This window comes from Triticum urartu, chromosome 7, assembly GCF_003073215.2.
Source record: "Triticum urartu cultivar G1812 chromosome 7, Tu2.1, whole genome shotgun sequence".
Lineage (NCBI taxonomy): Eukaryota > Viridiplantae > Streptophyta > Magnoliopsida > Poales > Poaceae > Triticum > Triticum urartu.
Genome location: NC_053028.1, coordinates 362,621,807 through 362,640,332, shown reverse-complemented (window position 1 = coordinate 362,640,332; position 18,526 = coordinate 362,621,807). Strand labels below are relative to the sequence as shown.

The 18,526-nt window shown below is 46.0% G+C and overlaps 1 protein-coding gene across 8 annotated transcripts in view; it reads right to left on the bottom strand.

Moving 5' to 3' along the window:
* LOC125522016 (ribonuclease E/G-like protein, chloroplastic) overlaps nt 1-18,215 on the bottom strand; it is a 30,061-nt gene extending 11,846 nt beyond the window's left edge. The window contains exons 1-9 of one of the 8 annotated variants that reach the window (XM_048687076.1): nt 17,922-18,215; nt 17,475-17,578; nt 16,345-16,529; nt 12,177-12,392; nt 7,399-7,708; nt 6,298-7,306; nt 6,102-6,213; nt 5,080-5,397; nt 4,922-4,963 (exon numbers count right to left, since the gene is read on the bottom strand). In XM_048687076.1, coding sequence (XP_048543033.1) covers nt 4,922-4,963; nt 5,080-5,397; nt 6,102-6,213; nt 6,298-7,306; nt 7,399-7,708; nt 12,177-12,392; nt 16,345-16,529; nt 17,475-17,578; nt 17,922-18,040 — 2,415 coding nt within the window. In that variant the 5' untranslated portion in view covers nt 18,041-18,215. Of the gene's footprint in view, nt 1-4,921; nt 4,964-5,079; nt 5,398-6,101; nt 7,318-7,398; nt 7,709-10,990; nt 11,034-11,096; nt 11,234-11,386; nt 11,472-12,176; nt 12,393-16,344; nt 16,530-17,474; nt 17,580-17,921 lie in introns of those variants that run through there. The other 7 variants (XM_048687075.1, XM_048687078.1, XM_048687077.1 and 4 more) reach the window with 7 other exon arrangements.
* Nucleotides 18,216-18,526: the final 311 nt, after the last annotated feature.

The following is an 18,526-nucleotide window of genomic DNA, read 5'->3' as shown; positions in this document are numbered from 1 at the left end:
ATGATGTGACAGACACGAGGAGGAAGAGAAACAAGATCCCACGTGTCGGTGCACTCAAGAGCAACAAGCTCCTCAGCCATCGTAAACTGCCATCCAGGATGAACAACAGCTTCACGATATGAAGTCGGCTCAAGAACAGCAGCGCTTGCGCTTGGAAAACCAAGTCGATCAACAGGCGGAAGCGAACAAGGACGCAAGCCATAAGTAGGTTGATGAGATGGGGAAGATGGCACATCAATAGACACATCCACATTACGCGGACGACGAGTATAATACCGAGGAAAAGATAGAAGAATACGAGGAAGAATCACTGAGATAGGTGAGGGTGACGAAGAAGACACCGGGGATGAAGGAGCAGAATCATGTGACGAGCGAGGTGAGGAAACCATGGGAGATGGCGTTGGATATGCATCAGTCGGAGAAGCAGGGGCAGTAGGACGGACGGACAAGGGCTGAACAAGAGTGATAGGTGTGTCAGGAAAAGTGAGGAAAAATATATCCTCCACTGAAAAGGTCGAGGAAGATGGACGCGGGTAGAAGGGACGAGACTCGTCAAAAGTCACATCCCGAGAAATACACATCTGGCGACTAATTGGATCCCAACAACGATAGCCCTTATGCTCATCATTATAACCTAAGAAGACACACTCAACTGAACGGACAATTTGGTGTGTTCATGAGGGGCAAGAACATAGCAAGCACAACCAAACAAATGAAGCACCGAATAATCAGGAGAACTATCAAAGAGATGCTCGGAAGGAACGCCACCCTGCAGAGCAGTGGATGGCCAAAGGTTGATGAGATAGGTGGAAGTGGAGACAGCCTCAGCCTAGAAGTGAGGTGAAAGAAGAGGCGGCAATCATCAATGCAAAGCCGTCTCAAGAAGGTGACGATGCTTGCGCTTAGCCACGCCATTCTGAGCATGAGCACCAGGACATGGCAACTGGGCAAGAGTACCCTGCTCAGCAAGGACTCCATGCAACATCTTGGAGATATACTCTCCAGCAGAGTCAGCACAGAACACACGAATAGGCATAGTGAACCGAGTGTGAACCATGGCAGCAAAATGCTTATAGATGGATAACACCTCACTACGAGAAGACACAAAATATATCCAGGTGTATCGAGAGAAATCATCTACAAAGATAATATAGTAGCGATGACCTCCTTTCAAGGCAAAGGGAGTTGGACCCCGGACATCAGAGTGAACAAGGTCAAAAGGACGCTGAGACAGTGTCGCTATGAGGATAAGGTAATTGGACCTGTTTACCAAGCCGACAACCCTGACAATCTAAAGACACACCGCCGGAAACGGATCCAAGAAGACCACGTCGAACTAAGGATGAAAGACGAGAGCCACACAAGTGACCAAGGCGAAGATGCCACTATTGAAAAGAGCTGGTAGACAAGGCAGCAGAGGGGGGAGACTTGCAACGGACGGCAGATGAAGCCAGTCAAACTCCCAGAGGCCCTGAGAGTCATGATGTCGAGGGCCAGCACCAAGGAGAGCGTCAGAATGACGGTCCAGAACGGAACAATAGTGAAAGTCGAGAATGACACGACAACCAAAATCAATAATCTGGCCACCAGAAATGAGCTGCATGGTAAGTCGGGGAACATGAGCAACATCAGGAACATGAAAAGATGAAGTACCAAGAATGCCTCGACCAATAACCGGGAGAGAGGTACCATCACCAGTAAGAACATGAGCAAAAGAATCAAGAGGTCGAGTAGAGGACAAAGTGGATGAATCATGAGTCATATGAAAAGATGCTTCGGTATCAAGAATCCACGAAGATGTACCTACTTGTATAGAAGGTGGTCTCACAATGCCAAAGAGTCAGTAGCAGAACCAGCAGAACCTGTCGATGGAGAACCGGAAGATGGAGCTAGCAGGCATCGAAGTAGCACCAATCTCCTGCTCGGTCAAGGACTCAACTGAAGAGGTCGACGTAGATGCACCCGACAATAGAAAGTCAGAGGCAATCAGCAGGGCATGAAGTTGCGCAATCTCCTCAATGAAGTACACAACTGAAGTAGTCGACATAGTAGCACCGGGAAAGGAGCGGCCACCACCACTTGTGGAACCCGCTAAATGTGACGGTGTAGCATGACCAGTAGCACCGGCAAAGGCCGATGGTGGAGGAGACGAGGCCGTATGCAGACAAGCACCAAGGGCCAAGGGAAGACATGTGTGTGAGGCACAGTCGATGGAGTCATACGCACTAGTACAGCCGGTGAAAGTCGCAGAGGTGTCGGGGAAGAGCAACATTCACAGGTGAAAGTCGCGAGAGGAGTCAGTGTAGAGCAACAATCACCATATGAGGTCACAGGAGGAGCCGCAGAAGAGCGACCAGCACAACCTGCGGAAGACGCCTAAGGGGACGACGTTACAGGTGAACAAGCATCAAGCCCCGAGAAACGGCCCATGTGCAAGACAGGGTAGTGAAGAAAACAACGTCAAGATTCATCGGGCGGCGAGGGACATACAACCCCGATGAAAACATCTCTCTCTTTTTTCTCCTTTTTTCACAACCGACCGACAGGCAGTAGCAGCCCTCACGGGCTACCACCAGAGGGTCCCGACGGGACCAAGGGGCAACAGATGAGCCGGAGATCAATTCCAGCCGGAGGTGGCCGGGTCCGGCGGCCAGCATAAGGAATCAGCGGCCGGTGGTGACAAGAATCGATGGCCAGCGGCAGAGATCGGCGAGGAACGACAGCTGGGGTCAGAATCGCGATCGAGAGCCCACATGACGAACCGGCGGGGCCATGAACTAACAAGGTGACGACCTGGGCGGCTCGACAGAATCAGGAGGCAATCCAGAGGAGGGAACCAGGGCAGGCGACGCGATCCAGAAAGCTGGACCTGGATGACTCAATCTAGAGGAGTCTCGCGGAAGTCTGTGGCTCGATCCAGAGGAGTCCCGCGGCGTCTCGATCTAGAGATCAGGACACGGGCGGCTTGATTCAAGACGAAGCAGGTGGCTCGGGGCAATGGCGTTGACCGGAGTATTGGGAGGGTGGGCAAGCAGTTGCCAGAGTAGAGAAACGAGGCGGCGACGAAACAGCGACATCTTGTCACAGCGGTAGTACACACCACCGTGTGACTGCCAGTTGGCATGGCCAAGTGTAGGCGTGTGTGGGTTCCACCTGTAAGCGTGTAAGAGGCAAGGGCCAATGGCGTAGCGTGTGTACTTAAACCCTGGAGAAGGGATGTATCGGCATGTTGGTTGAAAGTAATCTGAATTCCCCTCACCTACTCCCCCTTCGCTCATCCCCTTTCCAAGTCTTCGCACCTTTTCCCTCCCGATCCAATCCGTAGCCTACTCTGGTCGCCCCTCAACCAGATCGGGGCGTTACACATCCAACAAGGAGAACACGACGACGCCAGGAAAGGATCAAGCACGAGTTGTGCGTGCTAAAAAAACCTGAGATCTAATACCATGTTAGGAATATGCAACTTGTATTCCCATGACGTCGTAGGCCAATATATATATACATGTACAGGTGTAAGATATGCAGAAAACCCCTTATACAATGGGGTAAATACAAAAGGCTACATGGTTATATAAATAGTACTCTAAGAAGCCACTCTCTGGTATGGGCCTGGGCCTCCTAGGCCAGCAATACATGGGTCACTCATACAACACTCGCCCTCAAGTAGGGTGATAGATATCATTCATTCCCATCTTGATGCGGAGCATCCCACGGACATCACCATGTCAAGTGCCCCACCATCAGGAGACACACGCATCTCCCACATCATACATATGAAGGTGAATTTCTCTTCTTTACGTAGTGTTTACTTGCCCCTTCGAGGATGGTATACTACTTGACCCTCCTTCCTAATGCATGTATAGGTTTAAGCTGAGCTTCGCGCATGTTGAGGGAATGCAAGCACAAGAGTACGACTATGCCATCCAAGAGGGAAGCGTGGAAGCAATGACGGAAGAAGAGGTGCATCCGGACGGCTAGCCGGACAGTCCGTGTGGGTCTGCACAGCTTCAAAACCTTCTGTTGCCACCAGACTGTCCAAAAGACTCGCCACCGGACTGGCCGGTCCGACCGACCAGACTATCCAGTCCTGCGCCGAAGCCTCCGAAGATTTGCACTACCGGACTGTCCAGTCCTCCGCGACCAGACTGATCGGTAAGACTGACTGCGCAAAGTTTTGGGCCCACGAGCCATGTATCCCCTCCTCACTTACCCATTCGTGGGTGGACCTATATATACCTCCCCCCCCTTACCCAAAAAGGTCAACACCGCAAACACACACAAACACAGGTAGCACAACCAAACCTCTCCCCCACCTTAGATCCAGGGTTAGCTAAGATTAGAACTCATTCCTAGTGGGATTCCTCCATTGTGGAGATGACTCCTCATGGAGAACACGACCTCCCGAGGGAGAAGACTCACGCAATATCAAGGCCACGTGAAGATTCCTCTACGAATTCAAGCCCTCCTTGTGTTAGGACTTGGGGAAGAACCCTATCTTGTTTCATCTCTCTCTTGTGGATGATTTGGATCAAGGATCTATCTGTGTGTATCTTTATTGCAACTTGTGTGTTGATTTGTACTAGTTCCCATTGTGTTTCCCCTCGTGTTCTTCGTGTTCTTCCTCACATCCACCTCCACTTCGTGAAGATTGGACCACTCTAGTATGGGCCTAGCCATCCTGGGCCAGCAGTACGTGGGCCACATGGGCCACTCATTTAACAGGCTTATGTGACAACAAAAAATGTGCAGCAAATTTTCAGAGAATATATTTTCAAGTGTTGACTTCTTGGATTACAGAAAAAACAGGCATATAGAAGTCAACTTCTGTCTAGAGGTACACACCATAAAGCATGCATCGGTGTGAAGGAAAAATATTTTACAAAAAATATTTCTTCAAGAGTTTAAATGACTATAAACGTACCTCATGGTAGGTGCGAGGAGAATCCACAACCAACCTCTTGACCTATATTTAGAATACCAGTTAATCGGGATTCGAGTAAAGCGTTTGAAAAGAAATGTACTCGTGACATAATTTTATTGGTTCTGCTGTGTTTTGAACAGTATGCAAACTTAACTCACCTTCTCATTAAAATCATCTTGAACAATAGATAGAGCCTGGCCCTTTGATCTATACAACATAACAGGAATAGCACCTTCCACACCCTCCTCGGCAGCTAGGGCAGCAGATTGAGCATGTTCAGTTATTCCTTTCCAGGTAGATAACAACCGATCAAGGTCCTTGTTTAACTCCTCCCAAGAATGGCCAGCGGCAACTGTACGAGCTGTCAGAGTAAATCCAGGAGGTCGTAATAACTTTGTAATGCCCTTCAACCGGGTGCGTTCTATCCCAGTAATCTTTTTTGAAACTCCAACTTTGTTGCCACGAGAGACCAATATCTGCAATTCAAAATGGAAGGCTCATTCCAAAGTTAAAAAAGTTTCTACCTGAGCACCTATGCACCATACAATGCGGGGTCTGTCAGAACAAGGGCATTCTTTCAAAAGTTTTGGTACTTAGATCAGAATGTGCCTCGAATAGTTAGTCGTCGGTGATATCATTAACATGTTATCATGGCAAATGTCCGTAAGCGACATATTCCAGGTAAGTTAAGATCATTGCTTTGTTCAAGATCAGAACTCAAAAAGGTTTCTTACATAGTGAAGCATGAAACAGCTTGTTATGGCATATTTTGCAAATGCACGTGTTAAGGATGTTGTACATCCCAGATTTTTCTTCACATTTTTTTCATGTGCGTAACATGCGTTTTTGCAACAGGGTGCAGACACAAATAGTGGTGGTTCCGTGAACTAACCAAGCCGCATTTAGCGGTCAGAGATATTCCTTTTGTGCGACTGTTGTACCAATGGCAAACAAGACCAAACAAGTTGGGGTAGGCTAGAGTTGAAACCCATAAGATCTCGAAACCAACTCATGGTTCTGGCACGTGAATAGCTAACACGCATCCCTGTCCATTCCTAGTTCTTTGGTGATAAACAAGAGATTATGAAGCATTAATTTTTTTAAACAAGAGATTATAAAGCTCTAAAAATGTAATGCTCGAAGAGCATGAGAGCTAATGAACTATGTTAATCTTACGCACCCAAAATCGGCTTCTTAAGCATGGAAAGGGACTCAGTGTTGGACCTTTCGTGCCCAATCCCTCCTTGACAACTTGAACCATGATTTTTGTGCCCTTGCGAACTTGAGACCACCTACATCCATTTGTATCATCGTTAGATTCCCTCAAAGCATGCTGAATGGAAGATAATGTCTTAATATCATTGCAGATCTCTGACCGATCTCCTGGTGAGTGATCATCATTGTATTCATCTTCCACGTGATCATCAATTTCATCATCCCAACCAGAGACATTTTCAAATTCAGCACCATCAATCTTCTTCATATTAGAATGGGACACAATGTCCAAGCCTTCTTCATTTTCCTTAACATTCTGAGCCAGAAATGTTGATGAATCATCGTCATTTTCTTCATCTGCAAACTCATTGTCAGCCATATCATCATCAACATCATCATCATCATCATCGTATGTCAGAAGGCTCTCATGGTTATAACCAGAATCATTAGCAGAACCTCCTTTAATATCCTTGACAATTTGAGGATACACAAATGGATCACGGTTTTGCTTTATGCTCATAAGTGAAGGTCTCAAAATTCCAATGTCGACAAAAGCACCTCCCATGTGAGGCACAAGTTTTGTTATTATACCTAAATAAATACTGTCACAATGTACATTGTTCTTTATGGGCTCCAGCAAGAGTTCAACTAATTTCCCATCTTCCAATACTGCAATTCTCTGTGTACTGCAGATAGAGGAGTTAATTAATATGACTCTTGGTGGTTCACCACTGGCAGGCATATCCTTCTCAGAAGCTGCTGAGGGTTTATCAAATTCTTTTAACCTTTTCATAATGCCCTTTGCTTCTACTTTCCGTTTTGATATAACACCAGCTCTGTTTGCTGTCACCCAAGACTGAAATAACCATGGCTCCTCCACAGGCTGATCCTGTTCAGGCATGTTTTCAGTTATTTCACCTGAATCCTTTTCCGTATTCAAAAACTTCCTTCTGTCTTTCTTGCGTTTCACTTGTGCAACGGAGTTCTTTGCTGAGACGATAGGTCCAAGAACCCATGGCTCCTCAACAGGCTGATTTATCTCATGTTGGTTTACACTTACTTTAATTGCATTTGGTTTATCAGCTGCAGCAAAATCATCATGCACACTGATGGATGGACTGACTGAATCTAAAGGTGTGCCATTCCAAAGTCTCATTATAATATGCTCACCTGCCAATCAACTGAAAACATTTAAGTGTTCAGAAACTCTAAGGGCCTCAGTCAATACTAATTAAATGAAAATTGTGGTAGAGCAACATTACCTACAGATGAAGCTCCGTCCACCATATCTATAACAGAGTGGGCTTTCACAATGCTCTCACGCTTCCCTCTCTCAGCAATTTGATCTTCAACAGAATCAGCTTCCATCAGCCATGATCCCCAGGAAGGAGAGGAAATACCTGCCACACTGGTTTCCATCCACTGATCTTTTACAAGGATGACATGATTTTTCTGGCTAACAGAAGGTATCGATAAGGAGCACTCAGGTCCAGGCCTCCATATGATGTCATTAGAGGAATTTTTTTCCTCTCGAACAAAATAATTATACTTGAAATGCACACCATATGGTACCTGAAAGTGTGTAACATGTCAAAAGAATGATATCATTTTTCTAACAATCATAATAAGCAACTGTTGTGTTTCTGATAATAACCATGAATAGGCAGGCATGTCAATTAAATCAATTACCCATAGCATTTGACACGAAAACTGTTTGTAAAGTTGTGAATTTATAATGTTTCTCAGGTGTATAAAATACAGGAAGATGTGCCTCATCCTCCCAATATAGGTTCCATATAACAATGTTTCTTATCACAAATCCATAAACAAAGGAATTTGTGAAGTAAAACCTAAACCGAGCAACCCAAAAAGGAATGGAAATTCTACTTTGCATAAGTGTGCATGCGTGCACTTCAATGGGATTTTTTACTATACTGAGAGCACATGCAGGCATGCAAGAATCTTACACATCATGCTGACATCATCACATTAATTGCTTTTTGAATTTTTTAAATGATTTATCTCACAAACCATTAATCCAATAACGATCAGTCTTAACCGATGGGTTCACCTCGGCGAGGGCTATGAAACAAGATCCCATGTGACATGTTCCGGTGAAAAAAAACCGCTGCCACGAATTGCCAGATTATGTCACCATAGTTGCCATCACGGTTGCCACAAGAATTATGAGTAGTTACCAGACAATAATTTTGTATATTTTTTAACTTTGCAATGTTATATTTTTTAACTTTGCAATGTTATGCAAAGCTAGATAGTGATTATTCAAGTGTTAACGAGTAAGAAGCATCAGCCTACACTTCAGTTGAGCAATCTGGCAACTAAGTTAATTAAATCCGGTAACTATCTGACTAATAACATGGCAAGTAAGTGATAGTAATCTGCAAGTATCGACAACAAAAAGTTGTCGAAACATGCCGACATGTGATCTAGTTTTGAAGATCTCGCCACGAGAAAGCTAAGGTGAAAGTGGATCGTCAATCAGGTTAACAATTCAGGAGATAGAACTTTTTTTAAGTTCAAATCTGAAAGAATCTTTTGATGATGTCATGGTTGCATGTGTTATGATGCAACTTGTATTATTAGGAGGCCAAAGCCAGCATATATACATGTACAAGGGGATGCCAAAAGACCAGAATACATCATCAATATAACTCTAACCCCCCCCCCCCCAAACAATGAGTTTGGAGAGGTGAAATCTATGTTGCGCTCTAGTCTGGGCCTTCGTGAAGAAGTCCACTAGTTGTAACTCAAAGGCACATACTGAAGAGCAATAACATCATGTTGCACAGGCAGCGCACACATAAGAAGCATGAACACCAATATGCTTGGTAAGCTCATGCTTCACGGGGTCCCGCACAATACTAATAACACCTGTACTGTCTGACAAGAGGGTGGTAAGCGTAGTAACAGAAACACCAAAATCCTCCAGTAACCATCATAACCAAGTCACCTATGCCGTCAGAAGAGCCATAGCTCTCAACTCGGCCTCTGCACTCAAACGGAAAACTGCAGTCCGTTTCTTTGTCTTCCAAGCAATGAGAGAACCACCAAGAAAAACACAGTAGGCAGAAAGTGAACGGCGATCCGAAGGATCACTAGACCATGTAGCATCCAAATAGGCCTCAAGCTGTAACGAGTTGGAACGGGAAAAGAGAGACGATGAGAGATCGTGCCACGAAGATATCGTACAACATGAAGAAGAAGGTGACTAGTAAATTGAAGTGGGAGCGGAAACAAACTGACTCGGAATATTATAGGATAGGAGATATCCGGACGAGTGACAGTAAGATAGACAAGACTCCCAACAAGATGACGATAACGGGTCAGACCAGACAAGAGCTCGCTATCAGAAGCGCGAAGGTTAACATTAAGCTCCATAGGAGTCTTAACAGTGCGCTCATCACTAAGAGCCGCACGAGCAAGAAGATCTTGGATATACTTCTCTTGGGAAATAAAAAAACCATTAGAGATGGAGGAAACCTCAATCCCAAGAAAGTAACGAAGAGAACCAAGATCAGACATAAGAAACTGGTCACTGAGACGGGCCTTGACAAAGGCAATGTACTCAGAATCGTCGCTTGTGATGATCATGTCATGAACATATAGAAGAAGAGTGTGACCACGAGCAGAAAGGTGGACAAATAGCGCTAGATCATGAGCATTGGGCGAAAAACCAGCTGCAGTGACCACAGAGGCAAAACGCTCAAAACAAACATGGGAGGCTTGCTTAAGGCCATAGAGAGAGCGACGAAGACGGCAAACCATGCCATCAAGAACTGAATACCCAGGTGGTGGCTGCATATAAACTTCCTCACGCAACTCGCCATTAAGAAAAGCATTCTTAACATCTAGCTGAGACACAAACCAGTGGCGAACAGAGGCCACAACGAGAAGTGTGCGTACAGTGGTCATATGGGCCACAGGAGCAAAAGTCTCATCGTAATCACAACCATACTCCTGCTGACAACCACGAGCCACAAGACGAGCTTTATAGCGCTCAAGAGAACCATCAAAGCGAGTCTTAATCTTATAGACCCACTTACAAGTGATGGGACGAACACGGGGAGGAAGAGAAACCAGATCCCATGTGCCAGTGCGCTCAAGGGCGGCAATCTCCTCTACCATCGCAACTGCCATTCAGGATGAACAACTGCATCTCGATAAGAAGTCGGCTCAAGAACGGTCGAAAGACCATAGCGAGAAGGAGAATATCGGTCAAGTGGCCGACAAGGCCGAGAACGAAGACCATAAGTCGGCTGAGAGGAGGAAGACAACACAGGAAGTAGAGGGTACATCATTAAGACTTATCTACAACACGTGGATGACGAATATAATGGAAAGGAAAAGAGGGAAGAGGTGGAATCACTAGAGGTGGAGACGAGGAATGTATCGGTGATGAAGGTGGAGAAGCGGAAGGTATCGGTGATGAAGGTGGAGAGTCATGTGATGAGGGAGAAGAAACCATAGGAGAGGATGCCATCGGATCTGCAATAGCGGGACGAGTAGGAATACTGGGCACAGAGGGAGGTGTATTCAGAAACATAAGAAAAGAGATGTCCTCCGTGGAAAAGGCCGAGGAGGATGGGCGCAGGTAGAAGGATCGAGACTCATCAAAGGTCACATCCCGAGAAATACACATCCGGCGACCGACAGGATCCCAACACCGATAGCCCTTATGCTCATCACTATATCTGAGAAAGACACACTCAATAGACTGAACGGTCAGTTTGGTGCGTTTACAAGGGGCAAACAAAACATAGCAAACGCAACCAAACAAACGAAGCGTCGAATAATCAGGAGAACAGCCAAAAAGGCACAAGAGAGGAATACCACCCTGTAGAGCAGCAGATGGTTGAATGTTGATGAGATAGGTGGAAGTGGTAACAGCCTCAGCCCAGAAGTGAGGTGAAAGAGAAGCGGCGATCATCATCACACGCACCTTCTCAAGAAGGTGATGATGCTTGCGCTCAACCACACCATTCTGAGCATGAACACCAGAGCGAGAGAACCGAGTAAGAGTACCCTGCTCAGCAAGGAATCCTCGCAGCGCATGGGAGATATACTCACCAGCTGCATCTGCACGAAAAACACGAATAGGAGTGAAAAACTAGGTATGAACCATGGCAGCAATTTTTTTGTATACAGATAAGACCTCACTACGAGAAGACATGAAATAGATCCAAGTGAAACGAGAAAAGTCGTCTATAAAGATAATATAGTAGCGATTACCCCCTTTCGAAGCGAAGGGAGCCGGACCCCAAACATCAGAGTGAACGAGATGAAAAGGGCGCTCGGACATTGACTCATTGTGAGGGTAGAATAGTTGAATCTGCTTACCAAGCCTACAACCCAGACAATCTAACGAAGCGTTATCAGAGACAGACCCCAGAACACCACCATGAACCAAAGATGAGAGACGAGAACCACATAAATGGCCAAGACGATTATGCCACTACTGAAAAGAGCTGGTAGATGCAGCAAAGGGGCTGCGGGACTAGTGGCGGTGGCAGCGAAGGGAAGACGAAGCCAGTCAAGCTCCCAGAGACCATCAGAGTGTCGAGGGCCAGCACCAAGCAGGGCGGCCGTGCAACGATCCTGAACAGAACACAAATCAAAGTCAAGAATTACCCTACAACTAGAGTCAACAATCTAACCACCAGATATGAGCTGCATGGTAAGTCGGGGCACATGAGCGATAGAGAGAACATGAAATAAAGAAGTGCTAAGAGTGCCTCGACTAGCTACAGAGAGGAGTGCCATCAGCCGTAAGAACACGAACAGGAGACTCGACAGGTCGAACGGAGGTCAAAGTGGAAGAATCATAAGTCATATGAAAAGACGCTCCAGTATCAACAATCCATGGAGATGTACCTGAATGATGAGAAGGTGGTTTCTCAGTGCACGAAGAGTCAGTCACAGAACCTGCCGGTGAAGAATCCCAAGCAGCAAACAGGCATCGCAATTGCACAATCTCACACGCAGACAGGGACACATCGGAAGAGGGTCGAGGTAGAAATACCTGCCGACGATGAGCAGTCGCCACCACCCGTGGAAGCCGCGTGTAGAGTCGACCGAGAGTAGCGAGCAGACGTAGAGCTGCATGTGGAAGCCACTGGAGGAGTCGACGTAGAGCGATCACCTCCGCGCCCGGAAGCCACTGGAGGAGTCGACGTAGAGTGATCACCTCCGCGCCCGGAAGCCGCAAGAGGAGCTGACGTACAGCGACCATCACAGCCTGCCGAAGACGTCATAGGGGACAGCATCATAGACGGACGAGAACCAAGCATCGAGCGACGACGTATGTGCGAGACGGGGTCAACATAGGGAACACCAATGAATATCACCAGATAACCAGGATGCGAGGGCTTTTTTTTTGCTCACGGTTTAACCAAATACTAACTGAACCAATCTGCTGCTCACCCTCACGAAGGAAGCCCGGGCGATAAAACAACGAACGCTCAACCGTCACGCGCTATCCAGATCAGAGTCTGGCAGCAGCAGAACACGCGAGCTTGCAAGAGACGCAGCCGACACTGGAGAAGCACCACGCGAGGTCGGGCACGTCCAACTGGCGAGATAGAGCGAAGCCGCCGCCGGCCGAAGGAGCAGCATCACGCTGGCTCGAAAACAAGCACACGCACACGATGCAACGAGCGGATATTCAGCGCGGTCAGCGAAGCAGCCAGACGGGAGCAGGCACTGCCTGGATCTGATGGGCCAGGGCCGGTCAGCATGCGACAGCAGGGCCACGGCCTGGAGGAGGCAGCTGCCGGCGAGCAGTCATGGTGGGGCCATGGCCAGGAGGAGGCAGCTAGCAGGGCCTGGTGGGCCGAGGTGGGTGGCGCTTGGAGGAGGACGAGGGAGCCGCCGGATCGAGACGGGAGTGACAGCGACTGAGTCCTCCAACCGAAGACACCAGCGCCAGATAGCAGATCGGGTGAATTGGGCGTTTGGCCTTCAGATGCAGTTGTAGATTAAGGGTTGAGGAAGCCTGCGACCACCGGCAAAGAAGGCAACGGCGATGCGCGAGGTTGGATCAGAGGCGAGTTGTGGCGCCAAAAACAAATCTCTAAACCTAGGCTCATGATACCATGTTATGATGCAACATGTATCATTAGGAGGCCAAAGCCAACATATATACATGTACAAGGGGATGCCAAAAGACCAGAACCCCCCCCCTCTCTCGGCCCTCCCTCCCGCCCTAAAGCCAAACCCATTGTGTTCAATCAAACTTTTTTTCATATACATTTTGCCTTTTGTGGAGACAGGTGCCTACTCTCTCTCTACCCCTCCCTCCCCCCTCCCTCTCTCCCGCCCCTCCCTCCCTCTCTCTTCTGGGGGGTGCGTGCTCGAGAAGAGCTCCGGTCAACTGATTTCCGGCCAACAAAGTTGTGCCCGCGGCGCAAAACACTGCTCCCTCTCTCTCTCCGCCCCTCCCTCCCTCCCTCTCTCTTTTGGGGGGTGCGTGCTCAGGAAGAGCTCCGGTCAGCTGATTTCCGGCCAACAAAGTTGTGCGCGCGACGCAAAACACTGCTATCTCTCTCCCTCTCTCCCTCCCCCTCTCTCTCGTGTGTGTGCGTGTGTGTGTGTGTCCATGCTCAGGAAGAGCTCCCATGAGCTGATTTTCGGCCAACAGTTCGCATCAGACTTGTTCCGAGGGAGGAGGCATGTGAGTGGCGGAGGACTGCCTCGTCAGGCTCCAAAACCCCACCGCCGTTTGCACTTACCAAACCACGGACGCGGCAAGATGCAACACAGTGGAGGAGATATTATGGTGCAGCAAGTGGTGCACAATCCCAGCGACGGCACCAACCTCTCCTTCCCGATGATCACCTGCTCGAACTACTCCGACTGGGCGCTGGTAATGGAGGTCAACATGCGGCCGCAAGCCTGTGGGATGCCATGGAGGACGACACCGTCTCCTGAAAGGACGATCGGCGGGCCATGGCGACGCAGATCCAGTCCACCCTGCCAGAGAAGCATAGCATGCTCGCAGCGAAGAACCAAGGAGGCATGGGACGTGACCAGGACGCAGCGCGGCGGTCCCATGCGGGAGGTGAATGCCCAACGCCTCCGTGCTGAGTTCGAAACGATCGCCTTCAAGGATGGCGAGCGGATCGACGACTTCACGATGTGTATCACTGGACTAGTCGAAATGATTGCCTCCACACTTTGTTGTCCTAGCTTAGCTATTAAGTATTGCTAGCATAGCCGGTTTGGCTAGTCTTATAAAAGGACATGTACTCCTGTTTGTAGAAGTAAGCGTGTGATATTGGTATAAACCTATAGAGCTTCATACTACTTCCTTGTGTGCATGTGTGTTGAGAAAACGGTGAGTGGATCCTGGTTTGAGAACCTAGCAGTTCTAACAGACATAAAGAGAAGGTGTTGGAGCGGCTCAAGCCAAGAAAGGGCTCTTGCCTATGTTGCATGGCATCTCATAGTCCCGTGAGTCATGATGAGCGAAGTTGCATGGATGACATTTTGTATGCTTCAGCTATCGGGTCCAGCATGTATGCAATGTTATGTACTCAACCAGATGTTTCCTATGCTCAAGTGTTACGAGCAGATACCAGGCTGAACGAGGTGAGAATCATTGAACAACAGTTAAAAATATACTTGAATACTTGAGAAGGACTAAGGATATGTTCTAGTTTATGGAGGTGAGGACGAGCTCGTTACAAAGGGTTACACTGATGCTAGTTTCCAAACTGATAAGGATGACTATCAATCGCAATCTCATTTTGTGTTCTTTCTAAATGGAGGTGCAGTGAGCTGGAAGAGCTCCAAGCAAGAAACGGTTGTTGATTCTATAACGGAGGCCCGGTACATCACGGCTTCTGAAGCTACGAAGGGAGATTTTCGGATTAAGAACTTCATTTATGCACTCCATGTGGTTCAGGGCGCGTCCAATTCTTTCGATTCCTATTGTGAGCTATCGCACAAGCCAAGGAACCAAGGCATCACTAGAAACACAAACACATACTCAGGCGATATCATCTCATATGAGAGATTGTTGAGAGAGGTGATGTAAAGATATGCAAAGTACACACGGATCTAAATATTGGTGATCCACCGAAGAAGCCTCTCCCGCAGCCAAAGCATCAGGCGCACACAAGGGCCATGGGCATATGATGCCTAAATGATCGACTCTGGTGCAAGTGGGGGACTGTTGGAAATATGGCCTAGAGGCAATCATGTGATGATGTTATTTCCCTATGTATTCATGACTTATTTGTATTGTCCTTGCACATCATCACTGGTATGTATCGATAATTATGTGACTTGTTTGTTAGACTATATATTGTATGATAATTATTCTAATGTTCCCTGGTTGATAAGGTTATACAAACACATATCCTTTGACTGGTATATGATTCGGTTAATGACTATGTTTCGCAAGCCATGGGCATAGACATGCTGCCCGATAGTATGAACTCGCGGATGGGGATCACCGAGTCAAACATATCCACTTCAAGACGCGTCAAGATATTGTAATTTGTTAGTCTCAAATACAACTTATATGTCGTGTCCTAGACTTGAGATCTTCGCATGTACTCAGGATGTCAATCGACTTGGGATCTATCAAACTCTCCTCCATAACTAGGTAGTTATAAAGCTAGTTTTGTTTTAGTCATAAAACATGCCACGAGACATGGTTGATTGGTTGGTCGATGTAATAGCCCAGGAGTAGCACATTTTATTAGCCACTGAAGAAAAGAATAATATGGTCTCGATGCCAAACCATAAAGGAAATGAAAGGAACTGGAACAAAATAAAACATTTGAGTGGGCAAAACACTTGAAATGAACAACAGGATATAATCTAATTGTTGTAATAGGCTGAAAAAGCGTAACTAAATGTTTTAGTTGTTCCCTTGGAAACCATCATATGTTTCAAGCATATGCATCACTTTTACACAGAAAAGGTAGAACACATCCATAAATAGGCATATTTTATTTACTAAGCAAGATCTCTTCCAGAATGCTAAAGTCACTTAGTTTGCGCCGGTCCAGTTTGTTTTCTAGTTTACCTTGACCAGACCAACCACAGCATGCCTTATTGAATATAACTTGCTCGTTATTAACTTGCTTAGATGATATTATAGCAAGTTTAGGAAACTGTCCAAGGATGTACCATCTCACTTGACTAGTTTGGCACAAAGTTATTTCGGTTGGAAGAGTTACCTTGATTACAGCCGTCCATTTATTGCTACTTTTAACAGAAGGATTCAACTGAACAGCCATATCAGGTTCCCAACAACCCAGGGTAACTGGATCACCTGTTATGAAGATAATGTAACCATCCATAACATCTGCTTTAACGCTCCATGATATCGTACAGAATCCTTTACATGTTATGGCTGAGTCATCTGTAAGAAACCAACTGGGGATGACATAAACTTCAAAATATCCACAATGTGATGAAGTATTTTAGGTGCACATGCTTTTAACCTTAATATTAACACTAAAACAAAAATGAACAGCTTTACTGAAACAGAAAAATCAACCAGTCTACTGGTGCTACACAAACATTCTCGATTGATGTTGGCTATTGCCTATTTGGCTTTGCTTGTACAGATTAGAACTTCTGGATAATTTTTCTTGTTGTTTTGGTGTTCTTAACCTTCCCCCACTGCTCGTACAGAGCCAGACAATGACATCACATGGTTTCAAAATTATCGATATCCAATATTTATGCATTGAAATATACAAAGAAAACTAAAAGGTTGTTACCTCATTTCTAAATTCACGTCAATTTTGGTTAGTTTGGTATGTACCAAAATAATATGGTATATAAAGAAACCGAACCATATTTTGATTTCATATTGTATTTACTTAAGTATTGACACAGTATATACCAGAAAACATACTCCCTCTGTTCCATAATTCTTGTCATGGTTTTAGTTCAGATTTGAACTAAACGAATATGAATGCAGAGTTAGCCTTTATGTGACAAAATATATCAAATTTTCTAATTTGAAGGCAAAGGAGAAATTCTGTATTGATATAGTAATGATTAAAAATGATGGTGAATTCACATTTGCATACACTCAATCACAGTCATAAAGGATACGGAATAAATGTGAACCTAGACTAATATTACCTAGAAATCATAATTAATGTACAACTTTGTATTAGCACAACAGATTGTAAATTCAGATAACCAAACAATAAAATACCAAAGTTACAGACTAACATACAAAAATTGACTGACTGTCCATAGAAGTGCCAAGTAACGTATCCATATTTTCTCATGTTTTATCACATGGTACCTAAAAGATATGAAGGCATTCAACCTAAGCTAAAGAAATTACCATGTCCTGTAGACATCAGTTGAGTTGGGGAATGAGACGAGTTTGCTTCCACCTGAAGATTGCCACTGGGGGATTCTGTCAATTGCACTGAACACAAAGTGTGCCTGAATAAATATGAGTTGCCAATCAACCACGGGATCAAGTGGCACAAGGGAAATTGAAGCTCCGTTCATCTAAGCAGGCAAAGATACTGTTCTACTGCCCACTAGAATCAGAAACAATCCAGGAACTCTTCTTACTGCCTTCCATATTATTATTATTATTATTTAGCAAACATAAGACTAATCCAAGAATTCACTCACGATGATTTCACGATAAATACATGAACTCTGAACTGTTACTTTAATAATGTGCGAGAAGCAAGTCACTAAGCAAAACCACACAAAAAAGATTCGGTATCAGCAGGATATCCACACAACCAAATGAGGATGAAATCCAGGAAGGGACCTTCCCCGGTGGCCGGTCAGCGCTGAGCTGAGACCGGCGGCGACGCGCGGGGTTGCCCGCATGGTACCCAGAGGGGGAGTTGGAGGCAAAGGGGGTGCGACCAGCGCGCGGGCAGCCATGGCAGGGCATCACAGGGACGAGGTCTCTCCTCCGCGTGTACCCACCACCACCACCACCACCATTTGCTGTGAGGATAGGGGGATTGGAGGAGGGCGTTGGGGTTTTAGAGGGGAAAAAAGTGGAGATGGGAGGACACGCTGATGGACACTAGATTGAGAAAGCTGGAGGAGATAAGAAGAAGGGCTTTCTCGTTATTATAAGGTGCGTGGGGAAGCCGAATTTTGGAACCGGATACACGCTCTCTAATTTTTTCTAAAAAAAAAACTTACAATCTACTACTACCTTCGTCTAGATTTATTGGCCTTCTTCTTATTTTGTGCCAAATTTTGACAGTAGATGAAAAAAACGTATATTGTTGGATTCATATTCAAAAGAGGTTTTCAATTATACTAATTTTGTACTGGTATTTATAAAAATGTCCTAGTATATAACTTATTTTTTGATAATTAAATCAAAGGTCAAAAATTGACTTAAAATACAACGGG